Below are 25,222 nucleotides of genomic sequence, written 5' to 3'. Positions count from 1 at the left end.
CCCGCCGCGTCCCCGGTCGCGTCGCCCGGCCCGGGCCTGCGCGCGCGCGGGGGCGGGGGATGGGGCTGAGCCGCCCGCGGCTCCTCATTGGCTCCACTTCCTTTTCATTTGCTTTTTTTAAACGCGCTCGTGCCCGGGCTGAAGTTGGTTCCTCATTTCTGGTTCCTCTTTCAAAGCGAGGCTTTGGCGTAGTGCACGGCCGCGAGCAACGAGTGCGGCGTGCAAGAGAGGCGCGAGCGGCATCAAAACGGGCTCTTCCCTCCTAAAAACCGGGCGCGGAGTCGCGGATCAAGCCCGCGGGCCTGCACAAGGAGCCGGGGCTACGGGCACGGCCCCCACCGGCATCGGCTCCTTGTTCCAACCAGAAACACGAAGGGGGAATAAACTTCAGCCTCGCCCTAAATGAACGGGGGGCTGAGAATGGGGAACAAGGACCCAGCTTCAGCCTCCCCCTAGAAAACGCCGCGCAGCGTCCGTCCCCTCCTCTAGAAACCAGGTCCGAGCAGGGCTGGATTATGCACAGGCAAACGAGGCACATGCCTCAGGCCCTAGGTGAAGAAGGGGCCCACTTGTGCTTGTTTTGTGTATTATAATCATTGAGCAAAAAATAATATAATAATTTGATTTTCAGCCTAGGCCCACTAAGAGGTCAAACAGCCCCAAGTCGGAGACGGAAGGATTTAGAGTCGGTAGCAGATCAGAAAGCAGTTCCCGGGACCGGGGTCTGCTGCCCAAGGTGCCAGTGGAAATAGGTACAGTGCTGCAAATGGTCTGCTGAGGAGGTGGAAGCCAGCGATTGCTCCGACTCTAACAGAGGGAGCAGGTGTGACCAGGTGAAGAGGCTGTGGCCCTTGTAAGAAGGCTCCTGGCTCTCTCAGAAGATTTGTGGGTAATCTGCTACATTGTCAAACTAACTTGCAAGCAATTACTCATACTAGGAAAAGCTTTTAGTGGGTCTGTTAACCTAGAAATCATTGCTAACTTGCCTACAGGCTTGTAAAGGAACAGCACCATCAAAGAGAGGAAAAACCTAATGGTTCAGGGGGGTGATTTTTGTGCAGGGTGGAAATGCAGCGCCGCATCCACAGCAACAGCAGTTGTGTGTGGCAGAACCAGGCTCTATGAGAGGCCGCTGTTTTCATGCATGGTTACAGAAGAAACAAGCCAGCAGAGCTGGGTATCTGAGCCGGGCTGTTTGTCCTGGAGTGGCACATCAGGTCCGGAGACCTGTGCTCTCCACACGCTGGCCTTCCAGTGAAGAAACTGTCCCGGTTGGTGCAGCTTACAGGAGGGGTGACCCAGAAGATGCGAGCATGGTGTCAATGTAACTGTAACTTGAGCAAACTTTGGGTCCCCTTTTGATTCAGCACAGTTAAAAGTTATCACAGTGAAGGCTCAGAACGGTTTAAACCCTTGTCTTTTCTGTGGCAGGGAAGAGACAAGAACAAGTGTTTTAGTCACTTCAGGTCAAAGGCAAAGTGCTTCCTTAAGCTGCTGAACATGAGTCCATTAGTGTTTTCCCTCTTGGGATCTAAGTTCCCTTATTTGGGGACATATTTTGGAGACTGACAGTTTTTGCGGTTCTCAAAGCAACAAAAGAAAACCACGCGACCATCTGTGTGGTCGTCATTCTCAAATAACAATTTCCAACATGTGTTTTCACTGTGGCTTTTAAACTTAGAGAAATTATTAACAGCTGTTAATAGTACTGTCACATGATGTGCTGATATGCTGCCTGCTCCCTGCACTCTCCTGGTAATTTATCACCAGGCTTTGTTTGTTTGTAACCTCCATTCAGAGTTATATCCACAAACCAGCACAGTAGTCTCAGGATTCAGGGTCCTGGTCTCTACATGAAACAGAGCCTTGCTTCACAATACTGGGAGGTCCCACAGTGATTCAGCGCAAAGCTATTTAGCAGGGATGTATACTCTGGGAAAGCCTGCAGCATCCCACTGCCTAGGGTCTTTTGCTCCTCCTTGGAGTCATGTGGTGCCTTGTGAATAGAGCGCTGGCTGCTGGAAAAAGGTTTGTTTTCACACTGTCTGCTCATTTTAACTAGGTGTGCTTTTCATTTCTGTGCTCATGTGGAAGAGTCATCTTTGTAGAACAAGGTCTCCTGGCCCATCTTGTCTGCAACATGCTTCATCAAGCTTCCTCTTGTTCAACAGGGAACATCAGACTGCATTACACTGACAGTGAGAATGAAGAATTCATAAGGACTGTTGCGCACTTGTACTGCTTTCCATTTCAGGATTTTAAGGCACTTCCTAAATACTAATGAGTTCAGTCTCCCCAGCCCCACGTGCAGTACTGAATTATTACCACCCTAAAAACCCATTGAATAACCTGCCTGCTATTTTAAAAATGCATGAGCCCACAAATGTGACATGACCTTGCTTGGCTGCGTTTGTAAAATGCCAGGCAGGTGGCAAAACAGGTGTGCTGAGAGAAGCTACTCACCTTTGGGGAAATAAAGAGTACCTTTACTCAGTGAAATGGCCCATGCCACTTTGTTTGTAATGCGAAGAAAACACCAAGAACAAGAAAAAAATACTCATCACAATTTATTTATAAAATGCCTGTTCCTCCAAGGGAACGCAGAAAAAACTGCTGGAAGGAAAGCATGCTCCCTTAGCTCACCTCCCACCCTGACTCAAAACACGGCCTGTCTTGATCACTGCACCTCTCCTGGAAGGTCTGAACTGTTCAGCACATGGCAAAGTACTTAAAATACTCCTGGCTTGTTCCGGGTGCCAAACATCTGCTCAACCAAGCTTCATGCCAGACATGCATCACCTTTTCCAGCTCCACTGCGATATGCACAAACATCAGGAAAGCAGGGGAGGTATTTTAAAGGAGTTTGTTCTTAATAATTAAATAGCCCCTTGCAGGATTGCCGCACCTTCGCCCTGGCAATTCAGAGTTAGTCTGTGCTCAAGTGCAGATGACCAGATGACAGAGACTCCCATCTGCCATCTTCTGGACAGAGAAAAAGCAGAGCTGCCTGTTCCTTTGAACATTAACAGTCAGCAAAGCAACCCCCAGCCTGTCTTAAAGGCAAGTAGCAACTGGAGCTCGGCAAAGCAAAAACTTCTGAAGGGGAAAATGCCAGACAATATGCAGCCCTTCCCTTCTCCCCAGCCTCATAGCAAACTGGCTACACCATCTCTCAAGACACTGGCTCCCTCATGCACGTACTCTTAACACCCCTGTAAGCCCCCGTCACCTGGAGGCAGACAGACTCGCAGTCTCCCACCTTCGCCCATGACTATTTTGGCTTTGGCAGGTTCTTCGTGCCTTTGGCTGGCTGCTTCTGCTGGCTGCTGGCACCATCTGCAGGGCCTGAGTGTGAAAGAAGACCGAGTTGAGGATCACAGTTTCACATTGCAGGAGCAGAGTTTTGCCTCAGTGGCCCCAAATCAATTAAGCACTAAGACTTGGACCCCACTGATAGTACCAGTTAGAGCTGGAAAGACATAGGTCTTTTCAGGGCCCTGGGGAGAGGTTTTTTTTTTTGTTTTTCAATATGTTGTATTTGCAATTCAGTTCCTTAAGAGTCAAAGAAAATCTTAGTGGAAGGTATTAAATAGCCCCATTGTTACACAGCTAGCTCAGATTAGTTGTGCTTCCTATATGGATTACGGTAGGATTGCAACCACATCTGAAGAGGTTATCCTCTCCTCCTAAGAGTTATTGTTGGCTGAAGGGAAGGTGGAACGTAACTCCCATTTTTGGAACACTGCCAGTTGTCTGTCTGCTGCTACGTGTGGCTTAAAACTGGGCTCCAAGAGACGTTGCCCGCTGGATCGCTTTCCCAACTGAGCAGTGAGCTGTTATATTGACAGCTCGCTTGGTTGGGACTGCTACAGAGCGAGGGCTGGAGGAAAGAATTCACCAGTGGAACACGAGCCAGCTGCATGACATCTTCTCCGCTCACCTTTGACTTGCTTTTGTAGGACCTGCCCTCGGGTCGGACCTGCGTTGCTTTGCTGGACAGTGCTGGGTGGGGTATTGCTCATCACCAGCACCTGCAGTGCAATTTCTGTTGGACAATGCGAGAGAAACAGAAGCGTTCACTGTAAACACTGGGAGAGGAGTACAGCAAGAAAACAACATTTGGTACAAGTAATAAGTGCTAGAGTTGCAAGTGAAATATTAATAATACTGATTTGTTTTAAATGAACAACCAAAGAGGAGAATTCAGCAATTTAATGATAGGTATCGGAATGGGGTGGGGGGAGGCTGGGCTGTCAAACGTCATCACAGGGGTCTGAATGCTGGATTCCAGTCTCAGTGTCATTGGACTGGTGCAGCCAGTTCACCTGAACAGCTTGATAGACCCCACGCTGCAATCCCCTGGGGTTAGCCACCTATGCAGCACAGCTGACCTGCTGGCAGGTCCAGCACCATGCATCTCCAGCCAGGCTGGGAGTGACCAGAGGTGGTTATGTAACCTGCTCCTTCAGCCTCTGGTCTGTGCTGGGGCTGACCACATGAATGGCTGTACTCATGGACACCCGTCTGTTAGGAACGGGGCCGACACTAGCAATTGGTGCCATACACAGAACAGATGGATAGGGACACTTGGGCTTTAGGGTGTAGGGACATTTAGGAGGCAGTGACTTAGAAAGTGACCTGAAGACCATGACAGTTTCAGTGTCCCATTCAGCCAAGAGCTTACTAGTCTACTTGACACCTCTGTGCAGTTTAAGCAGCATCTGTCTTCTTAAAGAAGCTCACATTAGCATAGACTTCTGCTGTGGCCTGTTTCTCCTGTTTCTCAAAGACTGACCTGCAGGCCGCAGCCAAACACATACTTGAAGGTGTCTTGTAAAGTCTTGTCCATTGGTCCTACCTGCCTTGTGGCCAATGGGGAATTTGACCTTGGCAAGAGGTTGCATGGCAGGCAACAGGGTGCCTCTGCCCTTTGACTCCAAGGAGAGTTTAGGTCTGGGCAGCTGGTTCTCAGAGACGTTGTCCATGTTGGGACTTGAAGGGGTCCGATGTTTTGCTTTTGACACCTAGAAGACACATCAAGACACCCACTGACCTCAGCCGCACACTTCTGAGGCTGTGGGTCACATTACCCCTAAGCAGGTTCCTTAGTCCCATGTCTGTCTCTGGCTCGGGCTGCCAGGAGTTAACGGTGCAGTGGGTGTGTAAAGGATCTGTGCAAGTCAGAACATTCGCCGTGCGGTGGCTCAGCGCTGCCTCAGCCCACGGCACTATCCTCTGCCATAACAGCATTTGGACCATCTCTCCACCCAACCGCGTCCAGCATATTTCCCTCCTTGCCAATTCCCCCCACTAGAAGAAACATACAGGTCACCTACCCTTTGGGAGCTGTGTTCAAGAGAACGAGATCTTTTCTTCCTGGCTTTCCTCTCTGCTGATTTTTCCCGATCTCTTTCCTTTCTCAGCTCTCTCCCAGTTTTGGGGTGCAGCCGTTTCTCCCTCTGAGGCTCTTCTGGGAGGCTCCCAAAGCTCCCTCTGCCTTTCACACGAGGCTCTGGAGTGGAGCTGGCCTGCAGATATTTTGGCTCCACCATGTCATCCTCAAAAAAGTGGGCTGAGATGGGTTCACTCCCATGGTCTCTGGTCTGGGCCCTGCAACGCCGGCGGGCTGCAATGAGGGAGATGCTTTTGGTGCTAACTGCAATCTCTTTCAAAGCCTCTGGGCTCAGTGGAGAAGTCATGATGTCCACAGCTGACTTCTTCCTGGTTAAGTCCAGGGAGGTGGGAGAATTTAATTTGGGAATCTTCTTTCCAGCAGCAACCCCAGTTGATTTCTGGTAGAAATCAAAGCAGTGGGATCATAAGGCAACTCAGTGGTGACTTGTTCCTTAACATTTAGGGCATTTTTCATTTCAAGGTATGTCCCAAACAACAGTCAGTCCTTGCCACTCCCCCCAAGATGCAGGTCGGTGCTGTTTTACGGTGAGGCAGACAGGGTCGGGAAACTACCTGTGGCTACAAAAGGAGCCTGCTTTGGGAGGGACAAGAGTTCCTGCCTCTCCATCCTGCTCTCAGGCACTAGCCAATATCACAGTCCCTTCCAGATTGTCCACAAGTCAACCTCAAAAAGGGGTTGCATGGAATTTGACTCTTAAAATAATTTTGCATTAATTGAGAGGGCATTGGATGATGCCAAACACCATCCATCTTCAGGTTCTCCAGGACAGCAGCAGCCACCTCTAGTCATGGTCTTACCATTCGAACATGGAGGAGAAGGTGAACACCAGGGGAAGGGTTGCTTCACCATGTTCTTCCCCCAGGGTAGGCATATTTTTAAGTATTATGTCATGCATTGGATACAGTGAGTAGATGATCATTTGGTCTCCTTATTAGGTGAATTGGCTATTGGTCTAGAAGTATCTGATAATCTGGGACCATATGATTTCCCTTTCCTGTAATGTATGTTGCTGTCTAGGTTTTAGGACTCCTGTCACCATGTCATCTGTGCATCTTACACACAAATGCTACCTTTTCCCTTACACCTCTGAGAGAAGAAAGTATAACTATCCCCAGTAACTGAGCAACTGAGATGCAATAATTTACCCAAATTCACAAAGGAACATGGGACAAAGATGTAGGTTGAGCCTAAGGCTCTATAGTTGTATCCCCAATGCCTTAAACCAGGAGACCACTCAGGAGAAACTATTGCACACTGGTATTTATCTTCCTCCAGCACCCTTCACTGCAGCATACAACGTGCAACCATGAGGGATTTGTCCACTTCACACCCATGGTGCTACTTACTGCAACAGCACTCTGGCAACTCCCCCTGGGACTCTGTTCCTGCTATACTGACCTGGTGAACTGGGCTTCTTGGCAAGCGAGCAAAAGTAGGACTGAGAAGGATATCTGGATTCCCCAGTTTCCTGGCAGGGGTAGTTTTAGATGAGCGGTAGCTGTCACTACAAAAAGAACAGAGAGAGGGATGAATAGATGGAACTACATACATAAGAGATGGGCACCGGGACCTTCAGAGAGACGGACAGGGAGCTCAGTCTTACTAGGGCAATAGGAGATACCAGTTTGGATTATAGCTTCCAAAATGATAGGGGGAAGATGACCAGGACTTGCATAAAAGCAGAGGTAGGGAGAGAGTGTCTGGGAAGGTAAGAGGAAGGACCCTTCAGAGAGCTTCACATTCTTTCACTGGTTTCCAATCTGCATCCCACTTGCTTTCTGGGAGAGGGTTCCTATTAAAATGCAGAGCTGTACAATGAATAAATAAGACACCAGGGACCTTCTTCTTTGTTTCCTGCTCTGGGAGGATTTTAGACCTGGAAAGCTAGCCAAGAGCACACAGGGAAATGTTTAACAAAGCAGACTTGCAGTTTAGATAAGCTGACATTTCCCAGGAGCATTCCAGTTTCAGCAACAAGAAATCCCCACAAATACGCCTGTGCCCGGATGGAATTTTTGGCCAAATTCAGAGCAAGATCCTCAGAACTGCCAGTGGTCCAGGCCTCGGGTCACTTAGGTGAGATGTGGAAGACAGATTCAAGTCCCTGCTTCTGCCTCATTCAGACAAAGGACCTGACTCTTAGTCCCCACTCTTCCACCTGCGTGCTCCAACTACCAGGCTTAATTCAATATGAATTAACTACTGACTGCACCAAGAGACTGGCCGTGTAATCAGTCAGGGAATTCACTTGGGATATAGAAGTCAGATTCAGGTCCCTAATCTCTCAATTTTCCCACACCCCAAGCAAGCAGCCAACCCTCTGGTTGTAGAGTCACTATCAAGGTCCTGAGCTTTATAACGAAAATCTCAACAACACCCGAGCCACAGGGTAGCCTCTGCAGTTATCTGGTAAGCTACCAGGCCCTGGAGAACGGAGAGGAAAATGGGAATATGAGACCCCCAGAAAAAGATAGAAATGCCTCCATGTTACCTGTCTGACTCCAGGATGATGGAGGGGAGCTCAAACTTTGCTCCCCAAGGAAGACCCTTCCTGCTGTCAGCAAGCTCTTTCCTGCCCTCCTCCTTACTTAGGTCCAGCTGCTGAGCTATATCTGGAGTGGAGCCATCCTGGGGCAACAGGAAAAGGGTTGATCAGTAAGACCATCAGCAAGCAGAGCGCAGGGCTCTTCAGTCCAAAGCCCTCTCTCCACCCTGTTGACTTTCCTGGAACCCGGATCCTATTGCAAATCTAAACTGAAACTCTTGCTGCAGGCCAGATTTTATTTCTAGGTTAGGACACCATATTGGTCAGGCACTAAGGAAGCAAAGAGGAAAAACTGGTCATGAGAGGATTTCAAGGGGTTTCCGCCACTTCTGTGACCCTTGTGACTACAGAGCTGAAAGGGACTTTGCTTAGCTCACATCCATTTCAAAAGACACCCAAATCCCCAGCACAGAGTGACTGGCCGAGCTTGTGCACTTTAGTTGGCGCCGTGCCCTTGTGGCAAAGCCAGCCTCCTACTTAGAGGCAGGGACTTCCACTGATGAAGCATCTGTGGTTTGCCCATGCAGGATTCAAATCTGTAACCCAACCCTGTCCTGAGTATCAACAGGATTGACAGCAAGCCTAACTCAGCGTGAGAACCAACTGTGGCACGTGTATTCGAGACAAGCCAGGATACATAAGGGGAGATGCCATTTGGATGCCCTCCTGCTAATACAAGATATTAAGAAGTGGCCAGCAGCATGCTACTGTCTGGAGAAATCCTCACAAAAAACTGCAAAAAGAACAGAGACAATGTATTCCTATCCCACTGTCCCCCGATGCCATCAGGCTGCGGAGGTGATGGATGGTGCAGTTATTGGGAAAGGTAAGGTTACCTACTGTTCTTGTTCTTCTAAAAACTGTCCCTACAGAGTCCCCGCGCTGGACCTGCATGCCTAGTTTCCAAAACTTTGATCTCAGTTTGCAGCGAGGGGACATACATCTTGACTCCATTCTAACAAAAACAACAAAGTCAAGTGAAATCCTGGACCATGTCTGAAAAGGACCAAGCTCACTGGATCCCCCAAGCCCAAAATGAGGGTGGCTGATGGTATGAAAGCCTTCCAGTCCTTCCTCATTTACTTTCAAGTGAAAGGGAAGGAGGGAGGATCAGAGAAGCCCTTTGAGCCACAGCTTTCAGAAAACTAGAGCCTCTCTGGTAAGCAACCCTCTTCCATCTTCACAATATCACTCTGAGAGACCCACCTGGGAACATGAGCCATTCCTTCAGAGGGGGACTGATGTATTATTTGCTCTAAGCCAGCGTGGTACACCGAAGTAGGATGCAGACTTTGGTTCAGAATAGCATCAAGCACGTGCTCGAACAAGTTCATGGGAACTTTAGCAAATACATTATGTGCTTTGCTGAATCAAACACTAGAAGAACAGATTCTTACAGCTGTGGACCCAGCCCCAGGTAGCAGCCTGATACCTCTCTGAGAAGGGAACATTCCCCAAACATGCCTCAGACTACCCTGGACGGTTCCTGAGGCACGGCAGGGTCTCTTGTGCATGCAAATAAATGGCTATTACCCAGAAGCATAGAGCGGTGGATGGGATCTTGTAGCCAAAAGGACAGGTCAGCTCTGCCTTACCCTGAGCGTGGTGGACATCAATGAATGAAGCAGGAGAAGGCGGTTCAGAGTCCCCTCCTCTAACTCATGAAAGTACAGATGATGCAGTTTCCCCAGGGTCCCTGGGACAGGGATGTTATGGTCTGGAGGGAGGAAGAAAGTTAGGGAAACACCAGAAGACAAACAGCTAGCGAGCACCCAGACCATCCAGCAGAGCTGGTAAGGGTCAGTGCAGGATGTGGCTCATGGCACAGGATTCTCCATTCGGCATCAGCAAAGCTCAGCAATGCCAGCAGAGCAAGAGTACGGCTGGGGTTTTACCTCGAATCAGCGTTTGCTGCTGCTGAATGATTTCTTCACAGAGCAGCCTGTGCTGCTGCAGCCGCTGGATCACAAAGTCCTTCTGGCAGAGCAGGTTCTCCTTGTACAAGGTGCTGGCTTGCAGCTCTGTGTTGCTCACCTCCAGCTCGTGAGCCTTACACAGCAGCCTCAGCACCTCCTGCTGGTCCTTGCTGGTGATTTGCCTAGGGAGCAGCTTCTCCATCTGGGAGGCCTTCTTCTTGGCATTGGCTAACCGCTTCTCCAGCTCTGCCTGAATGGGCAAGCAAGGGTTTGCATGAGCCACCAGGACTGCATGGAGAGGAGCATGGTAATATTTATTTACTAGAGTGCTTGAGAAACAGCTCAGCTGTCTGATCACCTCCTCTGCACAGCCAGAGGCTGCATTTCCACCTCCCCAGATAGGGGGTCTAGGGGCACAGTGCTTCACAGTAATGAGAATGGAGATTATTATTCATATATCCTGTAAGGCAAACCATGTGACTGTCCAATACACAGCCAGGAACACTTCTCAGCTGGAGAAAACCTACAGACATAAAATGTCATTTAAGGCCAAAGACTTCCCAAAGCACTGAGCTACCAGTGACTAACAGATGGCCCTAAGGGGGGGGGGGGGCACACAGGAAGAAGGGCAATCCCTGCCTCAAGAGTGGGAAAGCAAGGCACAGAGAGTTTGTGACTTACCCCAGTACTGAGGAATGAATGGCAGAGCCTGGATTAGCACTGAGGGCTTTCTAGTGCCCTAGCTCAACTCATGAGCCCTCTTGCTCATACTGAGACATCTGTGAATGCCCCTGCCTGACCCCCTCCAATACTGTGGCAGCGATTTCCCACCACAGCTTTTCTCAGTGAATCACAAGAAATGACCATCTGCCTCCACTATTTTTTCTACTACTTCTCTTTAGCCAAACCAAAGCAACATCACAAAAGCCCTTTGCCAGATCAGAGACCCCCTGTACGCTCTGACATGGCAAAGCTACATCCATCACCTCTACACAGCCAGGAGACCAGGCTACCAAAATTCAGCAGGAGAGGACGGTACAACATGTGGCCAAGCAACAAGGACATGTGGGAGGGGGGTGTGTGTGTGCACGCACGCGCGTGTAGTGGATTTGGAGTTAATTAGCTCAAACAGTCCTTTACCTATACAGAATTCTTTATTTCCTGGCCTCTCTGCCCTCTTAGGAACCAGCCTGAATCCCACTCAGGACCCACACATTAACATTTTCCACACAGGATTCACTCGATCCTTGAAGGGTTAACTCACACACCCTGACTGACTCTAATTCTCTTCCCTAGGAGCCCTTTTAGCTGCTCAGGCACCAGCTAGTTATCTGCCTCAGCTGGTCCCATTCCCTAGGCAGCCTGTAATCAGAATTTGCCGCCTGCGGCTGCGCTGCAGTCCCTGCCCACCTGCAGGCTCCTAGAGCCGGGAGCGTGCAAACTGCTGCAAGCTTCTGCGTGTGCCACTTCTCTTTCCTCTTTCAGGTCCTCTGGGGTCTGAAGCACCAGCTCTGCCTCCATTTGATGCCATACTATATACACCACGTAGTTGCCACCCCCTCACTCCGGGACTCTGGCTGCGGCAGGCAGAGGTCACCGACTTGTGCTCAGTCTCACCTTTAGGGCTGCTGTTTTGCGCTGCTCTGCCAACAGCATGTTGATCTCCTCTCTTGCCACCATGACTTCATGAGGTTCAGGTGAATCTGTGCCCTCCACTTCTCTATCCTCCTCATCCATGGTTTCATCTTCCTTCTCATTCACTGACTTGTCATGGCACCTGCGAGCATGTTGAGTCTTCTCTCGTTCCCAGCTGCCAGCCAAAATACAGCAGTGGGAGACATTTACCCTCTGGAACACAGTGGCATTCACTCAGATGCTACTGAGCAAGTGACCCCAGGCCATGTCCACCCAGTCTTCAAGTGCTTACCCGATTTTCTCTTGCATGGCAGCAGCAGAACTGAGTAATCCTGGCTGCATATGGTGGAGCAAATCAGATATAGCAGACTGGAATTAACTTCCTAGTGTCTCTGTAGTTAGACAGAGTCCTAACAAGATGTTTTAGCTGCAAAGAAGTATTGATTCTTTCAGCACTGCAAGCTGTTGTTGCAGCAGATGTGGAGAGATGTGGCTCAGATAGCTTCAGTACTTAGCTGAAATGACCTGAACTGTACCGAGCTGTAAAAATTGGCAGAGGTGTTGAAAAAAGTGCCAACAGAGCACCCCATTCAGAAGTGACCATTATGCTTTAGTCTGCGCAGTGGCATGGATGGATTTTACTTTGTTTGCAAGGGGAATGGGCACACATGCAGTGTGAGAGGATGCAGAGAACACAGCAGGTGCCAACAGAGAGGTAGCGGAGACCAACAATGCAAGACTGAGGTGCTTCCAAGAGTTAACACAGATCTCAGTTAAAAATGCAAGGCCAGGATAGAGATCAGACACAGGGCTATCTGCCTGTTACACTCTTTGTTGTGGCTCCTTAGGATAGAAAAATCTTCTTTCAGGGCAGTACGGTTACTTTGAATCACTGGTACTTATGAGCGCGTACAGCGTCTAGGAATTAAAAACAATCCTAGTTCCTTGCTTGCATTTCACAGTGGAGGCTGAAAGCCACTGAACTTCCCCCTCCAATGATTTAGCCACTCTGGAAAGACACCGCCTTCAATTTCTAGGTATTAATGTTGCAACCCCCATTGGTAACTGCATTGTGTGGAAACCTGACCTCAGCCCTATTGACTCATTCTTATTGCAGCCTCTTTCCTTGGTTAACTCTCTCTTGCACCAAGACTTAGCCTGACCCCTAGACCAGTTGCAAAATGCATAGTTCTGGGAGCTCTCAGGTACATTATGAGTGTCCAGTGTAGGGAATCAAGACACCAGAACTAAAATGTCCCATCTTTTACTGACACCTTTGGTGGGGACATTACGGTGTTTCCTCATCAGGAAGTAGCTGGCTCTCCTGTGGCTGTACTCACTCTGTAATTGTAAGCAGATGCCTGGAGGCATCAATGAGCAGCTCAGTGTTGGTGTTCTCCAGGTCTATGAGGCTGCGGCGCATCTCCAGCTGCTCCTTGAAAGCTCCAATCAGCTGCTCCCGCAACTTGTTCATCTCTTGCCGGCTGGACACTTCTGGATCCTCATGCATCTCCGCTATGGAAGAAAACAATATCCCTTCCATTTCCAATGGCCCAGTACTCTACACCCACTCCCTAATGTGGCCCACACAAGACTCCTTTGAGAGCTGGTAGCCCACCAAGTAGGTTGTTGCCTATGACAATTCATGCCTCTCTAAGGCCAGTTAGTCTGTAAGGTGCCACCCTGCCCTATCTTCTTGCCTTTATAGCACAGTTAGTAACAGAAGCAGTAACAGCATGGGCTGCAAAATAATTATGACGACAAGATGCCACTAATTTGTACTTCTATAAAGGCTCATAGGATTTCAAAGGACCTTGCAGTGGGGCATACCCTTGTTGTACAAGACGGTGAGGCACAGAGAGAGTCTGCCCATAGTTATGCCACAAGCTAGTGATGAAGTTCACAATGGAGTCCAGTGTTGACCAACAAACAGCCCCTACTCTGACCTGATTTAATTTGCTCCTCTACATCAGGCACTTAAAAGCATCAGGCATGGCTGACATGAGGGACTGATGAGGAAAGACTCGACTAAGGAGACAGATGTCTGCCCCAACACAGACCTGATGCAGGGAGGCTGGAGGACCTTACAGTGATGGAGCTGGGCAAAAAATAGTTTACTGGAAACATGACCAGCAGCTGGAAAAGCAAGAGACTCTCTCTAGGAAAGCCTTTGAATGTCATGTGGACGGGATGCGGATGCCTCAAAAAGCCAAAGTCAGGCTCATACACAAGACACACCAAGGCACAAACCTCAAGGACAGAACCTAGCAGAGAAAAGCATCTGCTCCTGGATCTACCTTGAGCATCCCCGATCTCAGAGCTGACAATGCTCTTCTCCTTCTCCTGATTTTCAATCTTTGCTTTCAGGCGCTCGATCTCCCGGCGTAGATCTGAGATGATGCTGGTGTACTGAGCAATGTGGTACGAAACATTCAGCAGGTTGCGTTTCACCTGGTGGGACCAAAACACACTTGGTCATTCATCCTGTAGCTCTCTTGGTAGCTCTGTAGCACCCTGGTTGAGAACCACAGCATCCCTCCTAGTCAAGAGGTGCCTAGTTACCCTCAGTCTATGGGATAACTCTTTATACATCACTGTCTACCTTCCTTTACCCTACAGGCCTTTCCTTTTGCTGCCTCTTTAGCCTTCCCTTTTTATTTCCTCACTGGCAGCTCCACACCCACTTGTCATCTATATCCACTGCCATTATGGCACTTACTCACCACTTCTTGTTATACTGCTTCCCATCTGTTGTACACTGCTCTGTGCCATGCATGCTACCCTCTCTGCCATGACTAATCCCCAGTCCCTTAATGCATCTTATTCATAGATCTATTGATGTGGTCAGTACCCATTGCTTTCTTTTAAGTTCCTTACCTTCTCTTTTTACTGTTTCCCTCCCACCATGTTGCTTGACTCTTCCCTCACGCTTCCAACATGAATATCAAGAATACTGTCTGGCCTCTCTCTCCCCCCATTGTGCATCCCATTCATGTATCTCAGCCCAATAAGTTCATCCTCCTTTCACCCAGCATCTTTCATGCCTCCTTTGCATGCTTCTTCTACAAAATCTAGCTGGGGAGCTGCTTGCTTGCTTACCCTTGTCTTGATGTTCTTCGCTCGATACGCATAGATCAGGGTCGTACGAGATTCTTCAAAGTACATACTAGCAGGGCTGATGTGGGCAATCATAACTGTCCTGCTGTTCCCCCCCAGTGAGTCCTAGATGAACACAACATTGCCATCACTTGGTATTCAAAAAGGCACCGGTGGGGCATGCTTGGTCCCCTGAAAGCTACACTGAGCTGCTCATTTAGACTCCAGTAGAGAATCCAGACTAAGAGCGGTAGGTAGAGCAGATCAAAAATTGTTGCTGTAACCTTTGGCTGACAAAAATGTGGCTTTTTGACTATGTGGGATTTTCTGTTCCCAGGAAAATGTCCATTTTCATCAAAATGCAAACAACTTCTGGGATTTTGACAAAATAAAACAAGTTCTACACATTTTTTAAATCCTGCTTTGGAGTAGCAAATACATTTTCAATCAGCCCTAGCTGGAAGTTCAGCACAAGAAATCAACCAAGATTCATGCTAAAAGCTGTGAAGTACATTGGGATCCGTGAACAAACACAACATGATCGCACAGCACAACTCCCAGGTTTCAAGTTATCAACAGAGGTTCACTGGATTTTACAGCTCATCCTAGCTTGGTTCATTTCAGACACAGTCCAGGGTTTCATTTGACCCTGTTGTTTTTCATAGATGTTAGGGTTGGAAGGGACCTTGGTAGGTCATTGAATCCAACCCCCTGCCCTGGGCAGGAAAGAGCGCTGGGGTCAGCTTTTGTTAGAAATGAGTCAAAATGTATTAGTGGCTGGGCTTGAACCCCTACTCAAGACCTGACGTAATTTCCTGTGCTTGGGAAGAAAAATGGAGATACACAAATGTGGGTCAGTTCTCAAGTATAACTTATTCTGTGCAGCAACACAAGCCTTCAATGTGTTGATTCCCTTCCCAGCCAGCAGTACATGATACCTTCAACAAGCGGGTGAGCTTGCTATCTCGAAAATTGACATATTGGCCTCGACTCCCACCCTTCTCACTCAAGGCATTGATGCAGTTTCCTAGAGCTAGCAGCGAGCGATTGATATGGGCTCCTTCCTTCATTCTCTTGCCGCGGTTCTGGGTCTGTGTGTGAAAGGAAGAAGGATGGGGTTGTACTAGGGAAATGGCTTTGTTTTTGCAACATTAATGTTAGGGTTTGAATCTCTAAAGCATGAGCTTCTCGGACAAATCTAGACAGAGCAAATTCAGCAGGGATACAAATGGGCGCAGCTCCCATTGAAATCTGGCACATGGTGGACTTGAATTCAGTCCGGAGTCTCTGCTAGAGGATTTGTAGTAAATTGAAACCTCCCCTTCTGTGACTTGCTTCTTAACTAAGCAAATGGGATTGAAGCACACAGCAGAAGTTCTAACCATTTTACGCAGAAATAGCTTTCCACGTATCTATCCCAACTTTTATGCAGTATTCCCCATCACCATCCTTTCAATTGCTCATTGTCCGCACTGTTTTTTCTCTCTCCCCTTTCCTGGTTCTCCCATTTTTTTCTGACTTCCATCTATCCAATGGTCTACCCTCCAGCTCCCTGCTTGTCCGTGATGCTTACATCAGTCACAGCAATCCCCCACCCCTCTGCCTTTCCAGAGCTCCCTTGTTCTCATACAAGGCATCGTTGTCAAAGCTTAAAATTCTGCAGGACATCTCGCAGTTGGATAAAATACTTCAGCTCTGATCACCCGCGTGTCCTTTCTGCCCTTTCCTCTACCCAGCCTACAAAAAAGCAGCTCTCAGTTGCACTTGTAGGGTGCTGACCTTTGCTTGTGCACAGAGAGAAAGTTTAAACACAGTTAATTGACTCTTGCTCAATAAAAATGACACATGGTGCATATATCACTAGTGTTAAAATGTTGTATTCCCAATGTTTTATAAATGCCAAACATGCATGCAACAAAGCTTTTTCAAGACAGTATGTGCCCCACACAATGTCAGCTGTTCCTCGGAAAGTTATAGCATGAGGGACCAAAGGGTTAAGTCTCGTTTGTAAATGCCTGTTGAGCTCTTAGCTGTACCTGGGCAGCTCTCTCAGACCCTGCCAAGTCGACCATGAAAAGCCTTCCCACTCGCACTTCCTCAGTAATATCCTTCACCCGACTCATCCATTTCACTGTCACCTGCAGGACAGCGTGTGAGCGGGAAGATGTCTTGTTGGCAGCAGTGGGTTCCTGAGTGCGCTCCTTGTTTCCTTTTGTTAACAGCTGCATGATCTAAACAAGGCAGAAAAGCACCAGAGGTAGCAAGATCTGCTCTGGTAACTGTAAGCTTCACCTACAATAACAGCGAGATTGATCACCCTAAAGTGTAAGCAGAAGTTGGACCAATTTTTGGCTGTGACTTCACTGGGACTTGGGTTCGATGCCCTAGCTACCAAATGGTGTAAATCTTGGGACTTCACTTTTGTTGGCTTGATGACGTGCTGGGTTGCATTCTGCTAGGAATAGCTCAGCATGTTATACCCAAAACGACATAATATTATACAATTGGTGCTCCCAATATTAGAAAAAAACTGCACATTAGAAATAATGTAGATACTCAGCACAGTCTGCCTTCAAGTGCACTACTAAAGCATATTTCAGTTGTTTCCTTTCCACTTCCTCTATTAACATTTTAGCTGATAGGATGTGTAATATAGGTCAAGGCATTCTTCTTTTCAGGAAACCAGCAGATACTGAACCTACTGACCTATTTAGCTGATTTTTATTGCTTAGGAATGGATTTCAGCCTGGTTCCTGTTACCTCCTGCCTGCCTGATTAGTCCTTTCTGAGTAATTTGGCTGAATTAAATGAGTCTCCATGGATATTGTTGCATGAGACACTATATCAAGGAAGATGATGACAATGTGGATATGTGAAACCATCTGAAAACCTTGCTGCTACTCTAGAGCAGTGAGCACACTCCCCCTCCCTCTCCTGTGGACACTCAGTCCAGCTTACCTCCTGTGCATTTGTAGTAGAGACTTCAGTTATTCCCGCTATCTGGATACTACCCCAGGAGTCCTCTCTCAGGTCTAAAAATCCAGAGGATGGATTCAGGAGGTCACGGATCACTTCATTATAAATCTGATAGGGGAGGGGAAAGGCAAAGGAAGTCAGTAGACTCACACTGCTTTATCCTTGGATCAGTAATATGGAGGATTGTGCTATTTAAGATCCATTAGGTATGGCATTGGGCTCGCATTGTTTGTATTTCCCTGGACAGGAGAAGCAAGATGAGGCTAAACTAGCTGAGTCCAGCTTCTGTGAATAGGTGATACAGGAGATAACACAGATAAATGAATGACTGCAACGATAGCTGGAAATGTCACCAATTATGCAAAAAATACAGGAAAAGGTGACAAGAAGTCTAGAACCCAGCCAGAACCACCGAAGAGGAACAAGGCAAGAAGAATGGCTTTGGACTCGCAGCTTTGAGTTATACCTTCTCTAAGCAGGAGTCTCACTAAGCTCTCATTGCAAAGCACCTACTTCACAGAATTTGTACCCCCTTAAAAACCAACCAAAGATGCTTCACCTCTAGGTATGACATCGAGACGGTGTAATCCATGTTGTCACTGGTTGCCTCCAGGGCCCTAAAGAGGTCATTCAGAGTGCGGATGTAGATCCCTGGTTCACAGTCCATCCCTAACATAGTGTAGGTCTTCCCTGTCCCTGTTAAAGCAGAGAAAAGAGCAGTGCAGATCAGATTCCAGAAGAAAATTAACTTCTGATGTAATTAATGGCAGAGTCCATCTGTGGCTGGATCTGCCCTCCTGAGACTGTACAGACTCCAGCTTTGCAAGGAGCAGTCCTTGTCTTTTTATAAAGTCCTTTTAATAAAAGGAAATATTTCCCTCCAGTGATTTCCATCCTAATTCAGCCCGTTTTCAAGCGTACTCCTGCTTTACTGTTGCTTTGACAGTTAAAGTGAGAGGCACAGTTTGCAATACACGGTAGCGCAGGGCTGGGCAAAATGTGGCCCATGGGCTGGATGTGGCCCGCCAGGCCATTCTATCTGGCCCAAGGGGCCTCTAAAACACTTAGAAATTTAATATTTATCTGCCCCTGGCTGCCTGTCATGTGGCCCTTGATGGCTTGTCAAAACTCAGAAAGCGGTCCTCTGCCCAAAATAACTGCCCGCCCCTGCAGCAGTGCATTGCACTTCATGATGCACAGAGGCACAGTTTGCAATACACAGAATGATGTTTGTACTGCTCTGGCCTTGTCTCTGAACTGATACAATTAGGAAGTTAGACTTGCTGCTTCAGGTCCAGGACCTAAAGTTTCAGTTCTCCCTGCACACTCCATCCCACCCAACTCCTGCTCCAGGCCCTGCAGTTATAGTATGTCCGTGTTACCTGTGGGGCCATATGCAAAAACAGTTGCATTGTATCCAGAAATGACTCCTTCTACCAGGCTTTTGGTGGTGGACACATATACTTCCTCCTGGTCACAGTGAAAAACAGCAGAGCTATTAGGGCAGACATAAACATTATTTCCAAGCTGATACACATAACCAGTGATTCTCAGCTGGTTACTTCTCACTAAGCCAGTGATTCTCAACCAGGATGCTGTGGCATAGCACCCTGCGGTACGTTCAGATCCTTTCAAGGATGCCACGTAATGTTGGCACTGTTAGGCGTACAAACATGACTCACGTGATAAACCAAGACATTGGTAATAGGAATCTACAGTGTTAAAAACGTTCAGCCTTTTCGTGGCCTGAGTTCCTTGCAGCAGAAGAACTGGTCTCTTATTTCTCTGTAATCAAATAACAAGTGTAAACTAAGAGCTGGCATTTTCCAAGGGCTGCCCAAGTATATCCAGGGGTGCCTTGAATCTAAAACGACTGAGAACTGTTGGTTGAAGGTTATCACAGTGAATGTCCCATAGTTTTTGAATTGGGAAGATTTCATGCATACGAGACCTCAGGCAAAGGTCATATTCCCTGTTTAGCTGGAGCCGTCAAGAAACCCTTCTCTGGCAGGTTGGGAAGGAAGGAAGGAGTGAGCAGATCCATGGGACCATGGCCACTTACACCAGCTGCAGACCATCCCAGCGTCTGTCTGAAGCTTTGAAAGGGTTGGGAATAGTAGAATGAGTCACGGACATAATACATTGTACCAGCGGTGTCCTCTCCAAATACATGTATGGGTGGATGCATGCCCACACACCCCAGCATTAACCTTCTCAAGGGTGGTTAAATCTGGAATGAGCCACCAGAAGCAGCAGCCAGCATGTACCTGCACACTAAGTAATGCTGTGACACCCAGCAAATAATCAAAGCCAAATCTAGAAGTGTTGTAGCCATGATGATCCAGGGAATACCATGTGGGGAAAAAAGACTTCCTTGATAATATCTTGCATCTCTCCCAAATTTATACTTAGGAAAGATAGCAGATAAACTCTCAGGCACAAAGTGCTCTCATTGCTTGACCTGATATTTAGCTTAGGCTGTAGCTACTGTTTTCCCAGACCTGGGGAAGGGCATTTTGTGCCTGAAGGCTTGTCTAACTTCTCTAATGATAAAGTTGGTTCAAAAAGGTATTAACAAAGAAATTTTACTTTTTGAAGGTAGGAAAGATATAAATATTCTTGGCAGTTCTCTAGGCCATCTGCTTTGAAGGCTTATTATGGACAGCATTTTATGGACCTATATAATGCTTAGATGATATTTTGCTGACAGGCCCATTAATAAATCCTTAGATAAAAACATTTTGGTGCCTTGTTACCACTGTGATAAATGTATTAGTCACTGGCAGAAAGGCCGAGGAGACTGATCTTGTAAAATAAATTATTTCAGACATTAATCAGTTTTTCAGATCATTTCACTCCGTCTCCTGCAGAGATGCGTGCAGCTGTGTGCACCTAACTGGAGGATGGCTTGGGAAGTCGCTTCATTTTAGAGAGGCTTAAACAAAACAGATAAAGAAGAGCCTATGCCGTAGAGCTAAACAAGACAACCGTGACCTCATTCACTGGAGGCCCCAAGAGTCCTGGCTCTCGGTGCCAGAACCACTCCACTGTGTGCATACAGATCTGGGTGATCAAGTCCTGGGGGAGAGAGATATCCAGAGCAGACTGTATCTTACACTGGTTCTCCAATAAGCAGAAGAGAAACCTTTGCAGTCTGCCTCCCCCTCAGCACCTCTGCCATTTCGCTGGACGCAACATGGATTCATCGGTGTGCAGTGTTACTCCCAGGGGTTAAATCAAACAATTTAAACCAAACTACAACATTTCTTTTTTTTTTTTTTGGTGGGTCAGGGAGGAAGAGTTTGGGAGGGGAGGAGAAAATTTTACCTGGGTAGCCTTTTGATCAAATACCATATCAAATATAAAGGTCTTCTCTCGGGATCTATTAGCTCTCAAGATATCATCTGGATCTTCACTTGGGTCCATCAGAACAACCATCTGTTACAAAGCATATACAGAGAGAAAAACGTGATGCCCTTCACTGCTTCTGTGGTTGTAATGAAGTGGGACTTGCAATCAAGATAGGCCAATGGTTCTGCCGGCTATTTATCTTACAATATTCTGTTGCATCAATCAGCCACCCAAGTACTGAAGGAGTGTATATGTGAAGGCATCAATGCACACCATATGGGTCACATCTACACATGCACTTTACTGCAGAGTAGACTAATTAGCTGTGGAGAAAGCATCACCATCTACACATGCGATGGTATTAGACCGCAGTAAACTAATTTATGCTACAGTAAGATAGTACTGTTGAGGACAGTACTATTTTAGGCCAGGGTAATTTACTGGGATTAAATACATGTGAGGACCCTGACCACAGGTGTAAATAGCACCCAGCCAGCCGAGGGCCAGATTCCTGCCTGCTGCCTCCCCCCACAGCTCCACACTTTCAGCACCCTCGTGCCCTAGCCAGCCTCTCCACCACCCATCACCACCCCCCAGCACCCAGGGCTGAGTAGCCCTGGCATAATCTGCTCCACCTCGGCTCAAATTGCTGCAGTTCCAGATGTATATCTAGATGCTGCACCCGGGAGTAGTTTACTCCGGCTCAAACTGCTCCAGAGTTTATTGCTTCAAATTGAATGTGTAGATGATGTACCACCCACAGCATCGGAGAAGCTTTTGATTCTGGGGCAGTCACAAAGAAACCTTGCAGCTGATCTGCTCTCCAGATGATGTCACCTGGAAAACTTGCAATTCTTGCCGAACATTTCAAGATGCGCAGAGGAAATTCAGTGAGGCTCCACTGGGTGAGTCATTTGCACTCGCCTCTCCTATATTACACCTGATTAAGCCCAGTGTGTCTAAGGCAGCAACTGCCCCCCTTTGGTTTTATTTTTAGTCAAATGCTAGGATCTGGAACATTCCCAGCTCCCAGGAGAATTGTTCAGGAAACAAATTAAATTTCCTGGGAGCAAAAACACGTGGGGAAATCCCTTAGAAGCCTTTCCTGTGTAAGGACTAGCAGAAATGCCTGCTTTGCTCAGGGGCAGAAACTGGTTTCTTTTACAGCTTTGATTAGAATAAGGAAGATTAAAATAAAAAATGTACTTTATGACAGGTTTCATTTCTCTTGGCTCCTCTGGAGGCCATGGTGATCACTCACATAAGTACATAATTATGGTGGAAAGAGGGTAGCATTTCTCCTCCGCTGGAACAGCTCATAAGGAGGTGATCTAGCCTCCAGGGGAATTATGTACCTAAGGGAAGGGGATGGGGGAGTCAGGCGCCATATACTCCAGGGGAGCTTTTGCTGTCTCAGATAAATACATAATTAGGTGAGTGTAGATCATCAGCCACCTGATCTACAAAATAATCACTGCATCAGGATGCTAAGCGGTGATAAAATCACACAGAAGAGGCAGGGAATATGTAGGGGAAAGAAATACCCAGTGGCCGGTGTACAAGTGTCATGATCTTAGGCTGACAAGGTTCTTTGGGTGAATCTGATATCTTTTATTAGACCAACTTAAATAGTTGGGGGAAAAAATTTAAGCAAGCTTTCAGGTTTAAAAACCCTTTGTCAGGCTGAGGAAGTTTCTGCAGTTGGTCTGTGCTCTTCCTGGATGGAATGAAGAGTAAAGAAGCCTGTTTCTTACCGACCACCATGCTCTATTTCAAAGTATCCAGTAGAAAACACAAACCAACAACTTCTCTTAAGTGAATTGAGTCATTGGCGCTGATGAAATGGAAACGGAATAGTAAATATCTACGGGCAAATTTCTAAAGGAGCTTCCTGATTCATGCCCACAGTCCATATTTGCACATGCACATCAGCCTGTCTGCATGGGCGCACAGAATGCCTGTAGGGTGTTTTCTGTGCCAATTTGTCCCATGACATTTTTCCTGCAACAATGCTGTGATTGATCTCAGGAGTCTACTTGCAAGTAGCCATTGCATCCCTGGGACCTTGGTACCCAACTACCTTGAAAAAAATTAGTTTTAGTTAGACAGTAAAAACAAAAATAGTTTTGTTCCTTCCAGATTAACACATTGCCTGACTAGGAAGCGTCACAAAAACATATGCAAAAGTAGACTACTCACTATTGGACTGAACAACTCCAAGTTAACAAGCCTATCAAGCTTAGCCTATTTTATTTTAGAATCAGCAATTGGGTCAGAATTGGCTCTACATAAACTAAGTTGAGGCTAAGAATAGTAATTAGCACAAGCTCACTAGAAACCACCTAGAAAACTAAGCTTTTCAACTCCCATAAAATTTATATTCACTTTGGTAGTTACCATTGCACATTTTCGCTGCTAAAAGAACCTCAATTGTTCTTTTAAAAAATTGCAACTAAAATCTTTAAAATATATTTTTCCTTTCATTTCCAATTGAAGTGTTCTGTCCTGAGACTAGCTCAGTAAACTCTCTGCCTCCTTCCTAGACCCTCTCTCTAGGACACGAAGTCCTCAGGAGTTTGCAAATTCTGCAACACATCTAACAACCTTTGCCTAGGTTTGCAGGATGTTTTATACCTCAGATCCTGTCTCTATTCAAGTGGGTTCACTGGAAACGTCATGTACAAGTTAACTTGAAAGTATGTCATTGTATTTGTTCTTCACCACGATTGAAAAAGTAAAATTAAAGCCCCCTGGTCCTCTTTCCAGGAATCTACTGTCTACCAGCTCAGCTGTAAACTCACCCATACTTCCCTGCCCCAGCCTCACCTGGTCCCCCACTCTGTGGGCTATGATAGAGGCACCTTCCTCCAACTCAGCTTCACTGATCGGACGAATACGTAGAGCCACCTGCACACAGACACAGTAGTCAGGAAGGTTATAAATTGGTTCCCGTGTGAGCCCAGACTTACCTGCAAGCATCTAAGATTTCTTAGAACAATTTTTTACTGATTGCCTTTTCCTTTCCAGGTTATTTTTAATACCACCAGAGAAGATTTAAACATATAATTCTCCAGTCTCTTGACAAATGCGGATTCTTTATTTCTACTACTGTTTCTAATGTGACAAACCCCAAAATAATTCCATTACCCTGTCCACCAACATCATTGCAATAGGAGCAGGAAAGTTCAGAGTGTATTACCAGCTGCTGCAGAGCTAAATGAGACTCTCGCACATTGTTTCCACTGTATCCCCAAAACACAGATTAAAACTATGCTATATCTTGGTGACTGAGTAGAAGTTATACTCCATGAGGATCCAAGCTGAAACATCATGCTTATATTGAGCTCCAAGCTGACCCCCGACCTGTGCAGAACCACGAGGAAATCAGAGAGCTACCACAAAAGTCTGCTTAACATTTTGTTCATGGGAGAACTGGAGCTAGCATGAAGAGCCAGATGTGTATACATCCTCATCTGATTCAATGCTTGAATCAACCAGAAACTGGTAAATAATAGTTGTATTTTCAAATTTGGCAATATTACAGATGTGGAAATTACAAGCAGGTGAAAAATATCTAATAGGACCCCTTATCCCAATCATAGAGGTGACTCCACATATGAAACCTTTATATTTGACTGCACTAGGATTATTTTATGTACTAAAAAAAGTAATGAAAAGAGAAGCAAAATGGTACATTGGACCAGGCACAGGGCTAGGAAGCAAGGGCAGCTGTGACACAGGTCCAGTTTGGCCACCATGGGGCAAATTCAGGTCACAAAGCCCAAAACTTCCAATTCTCAGTTCCAGAGTTTATGGAAACCCAGAGATGCCCAGGGCCCAATTTCAGAAGAGCTCAGGGCTCTAGCTTGAATTGCAACTATTCAGCATGTCCAAAAATCTGTCTCTGCTCTCTAGGAATCTCAGACACCCAGGGGCACTTGAAGAAGTTGGCTTTGGCCTCACGGTGTATGTTTTCCCATCCATAAAATAGACTGTCACCTCCTTAACAGCTGCCGAGTGGTTAGCACTGGCATAAAGGTGCAGAATGTACCGAGGTACGTGTCAGCTGGAGGGTGCCTAATTATTCCAACTGTTGCTATAAGGCTCCAATAGTCGCATGCAACTAGTTTCTATAGGAACCAAATCTATTTCCATAATAACAAGACCAACCAAGTGCTGATTTAATGAGGGCTTCCAGAGACAGCTTTGGGATCCAGGATTACCTGGTGCACACATCATTATTCTTCTGATAAAAAAAAAAAAAAAAAAAAAAAAAACCCCCTAGGA

The 25,222-nt window shown here is 46.9% G+C and overlaps 1 protein-coding gene across 1 annotated transcript; it reads right to left on the bottom strand.

Moving 5' to 3' along the window:
- Positions 1-2,074: 2,074 nt before the first annotated feature.
- On the bottom strand, positions 2,075-25,192 carry LOC109294536 (kinesin-like protein KIF19). The gene is made up of 19 exons (XM_019512962.1): positions 23,762-25,192; positions 20,912-21,022; positions 18,967-19,054; positions 18,144-18,280; positions 17,567-17,692; positions 16,645-16,839; positions 15,547-15,699; positions 14,612-14,734; positions 13,810-13,963; positions 12,853-13,027; positions 11,495-11,687; positions 9,857-10,127; positions 9,557-9,678; positions 7,908-8,044; positions 6,815-6,920; positions 5,337-5,792; positions 4,859-5,024; positions 3,941-4,045; positions 2,075-3,345 (listed from the first exon to the last, which is right to left on the bottom strand). Exons 1-19 carry the CDS (start codon positions 23,912-23,914, stop codon positions 3,272-3,274), a joined length of 3,045 nt encoding a protein of 1,014 aa, XP_019368507.1. The 5' UTR covers positions 23,915-25,192; the 3' UTR covers positions 2,075-3,271.
- Positions 25,193-25,222: the final 30 nt, after the last annotated feature.

This window comes from Gavialis gangeticus, unplaced genomic scaffold, assembly GCF_001723915.1.
Source record: "Gavialis gangeticus isolate Ggan-Ray unplaced genomic scaffold, GavGan_comp1, whole genome shotgun sequence".
Classification (NCBI taxonomy): Eukaryota; Metazoa; Chordata; order Crocodylia; family Gavialidae; genus Gavialis; species Gavialis gangeticus.
Note: the sequence above shows the minus strand (reverse complement) of the source record. Positions and strands in the feature narration are given on the sequence as shown.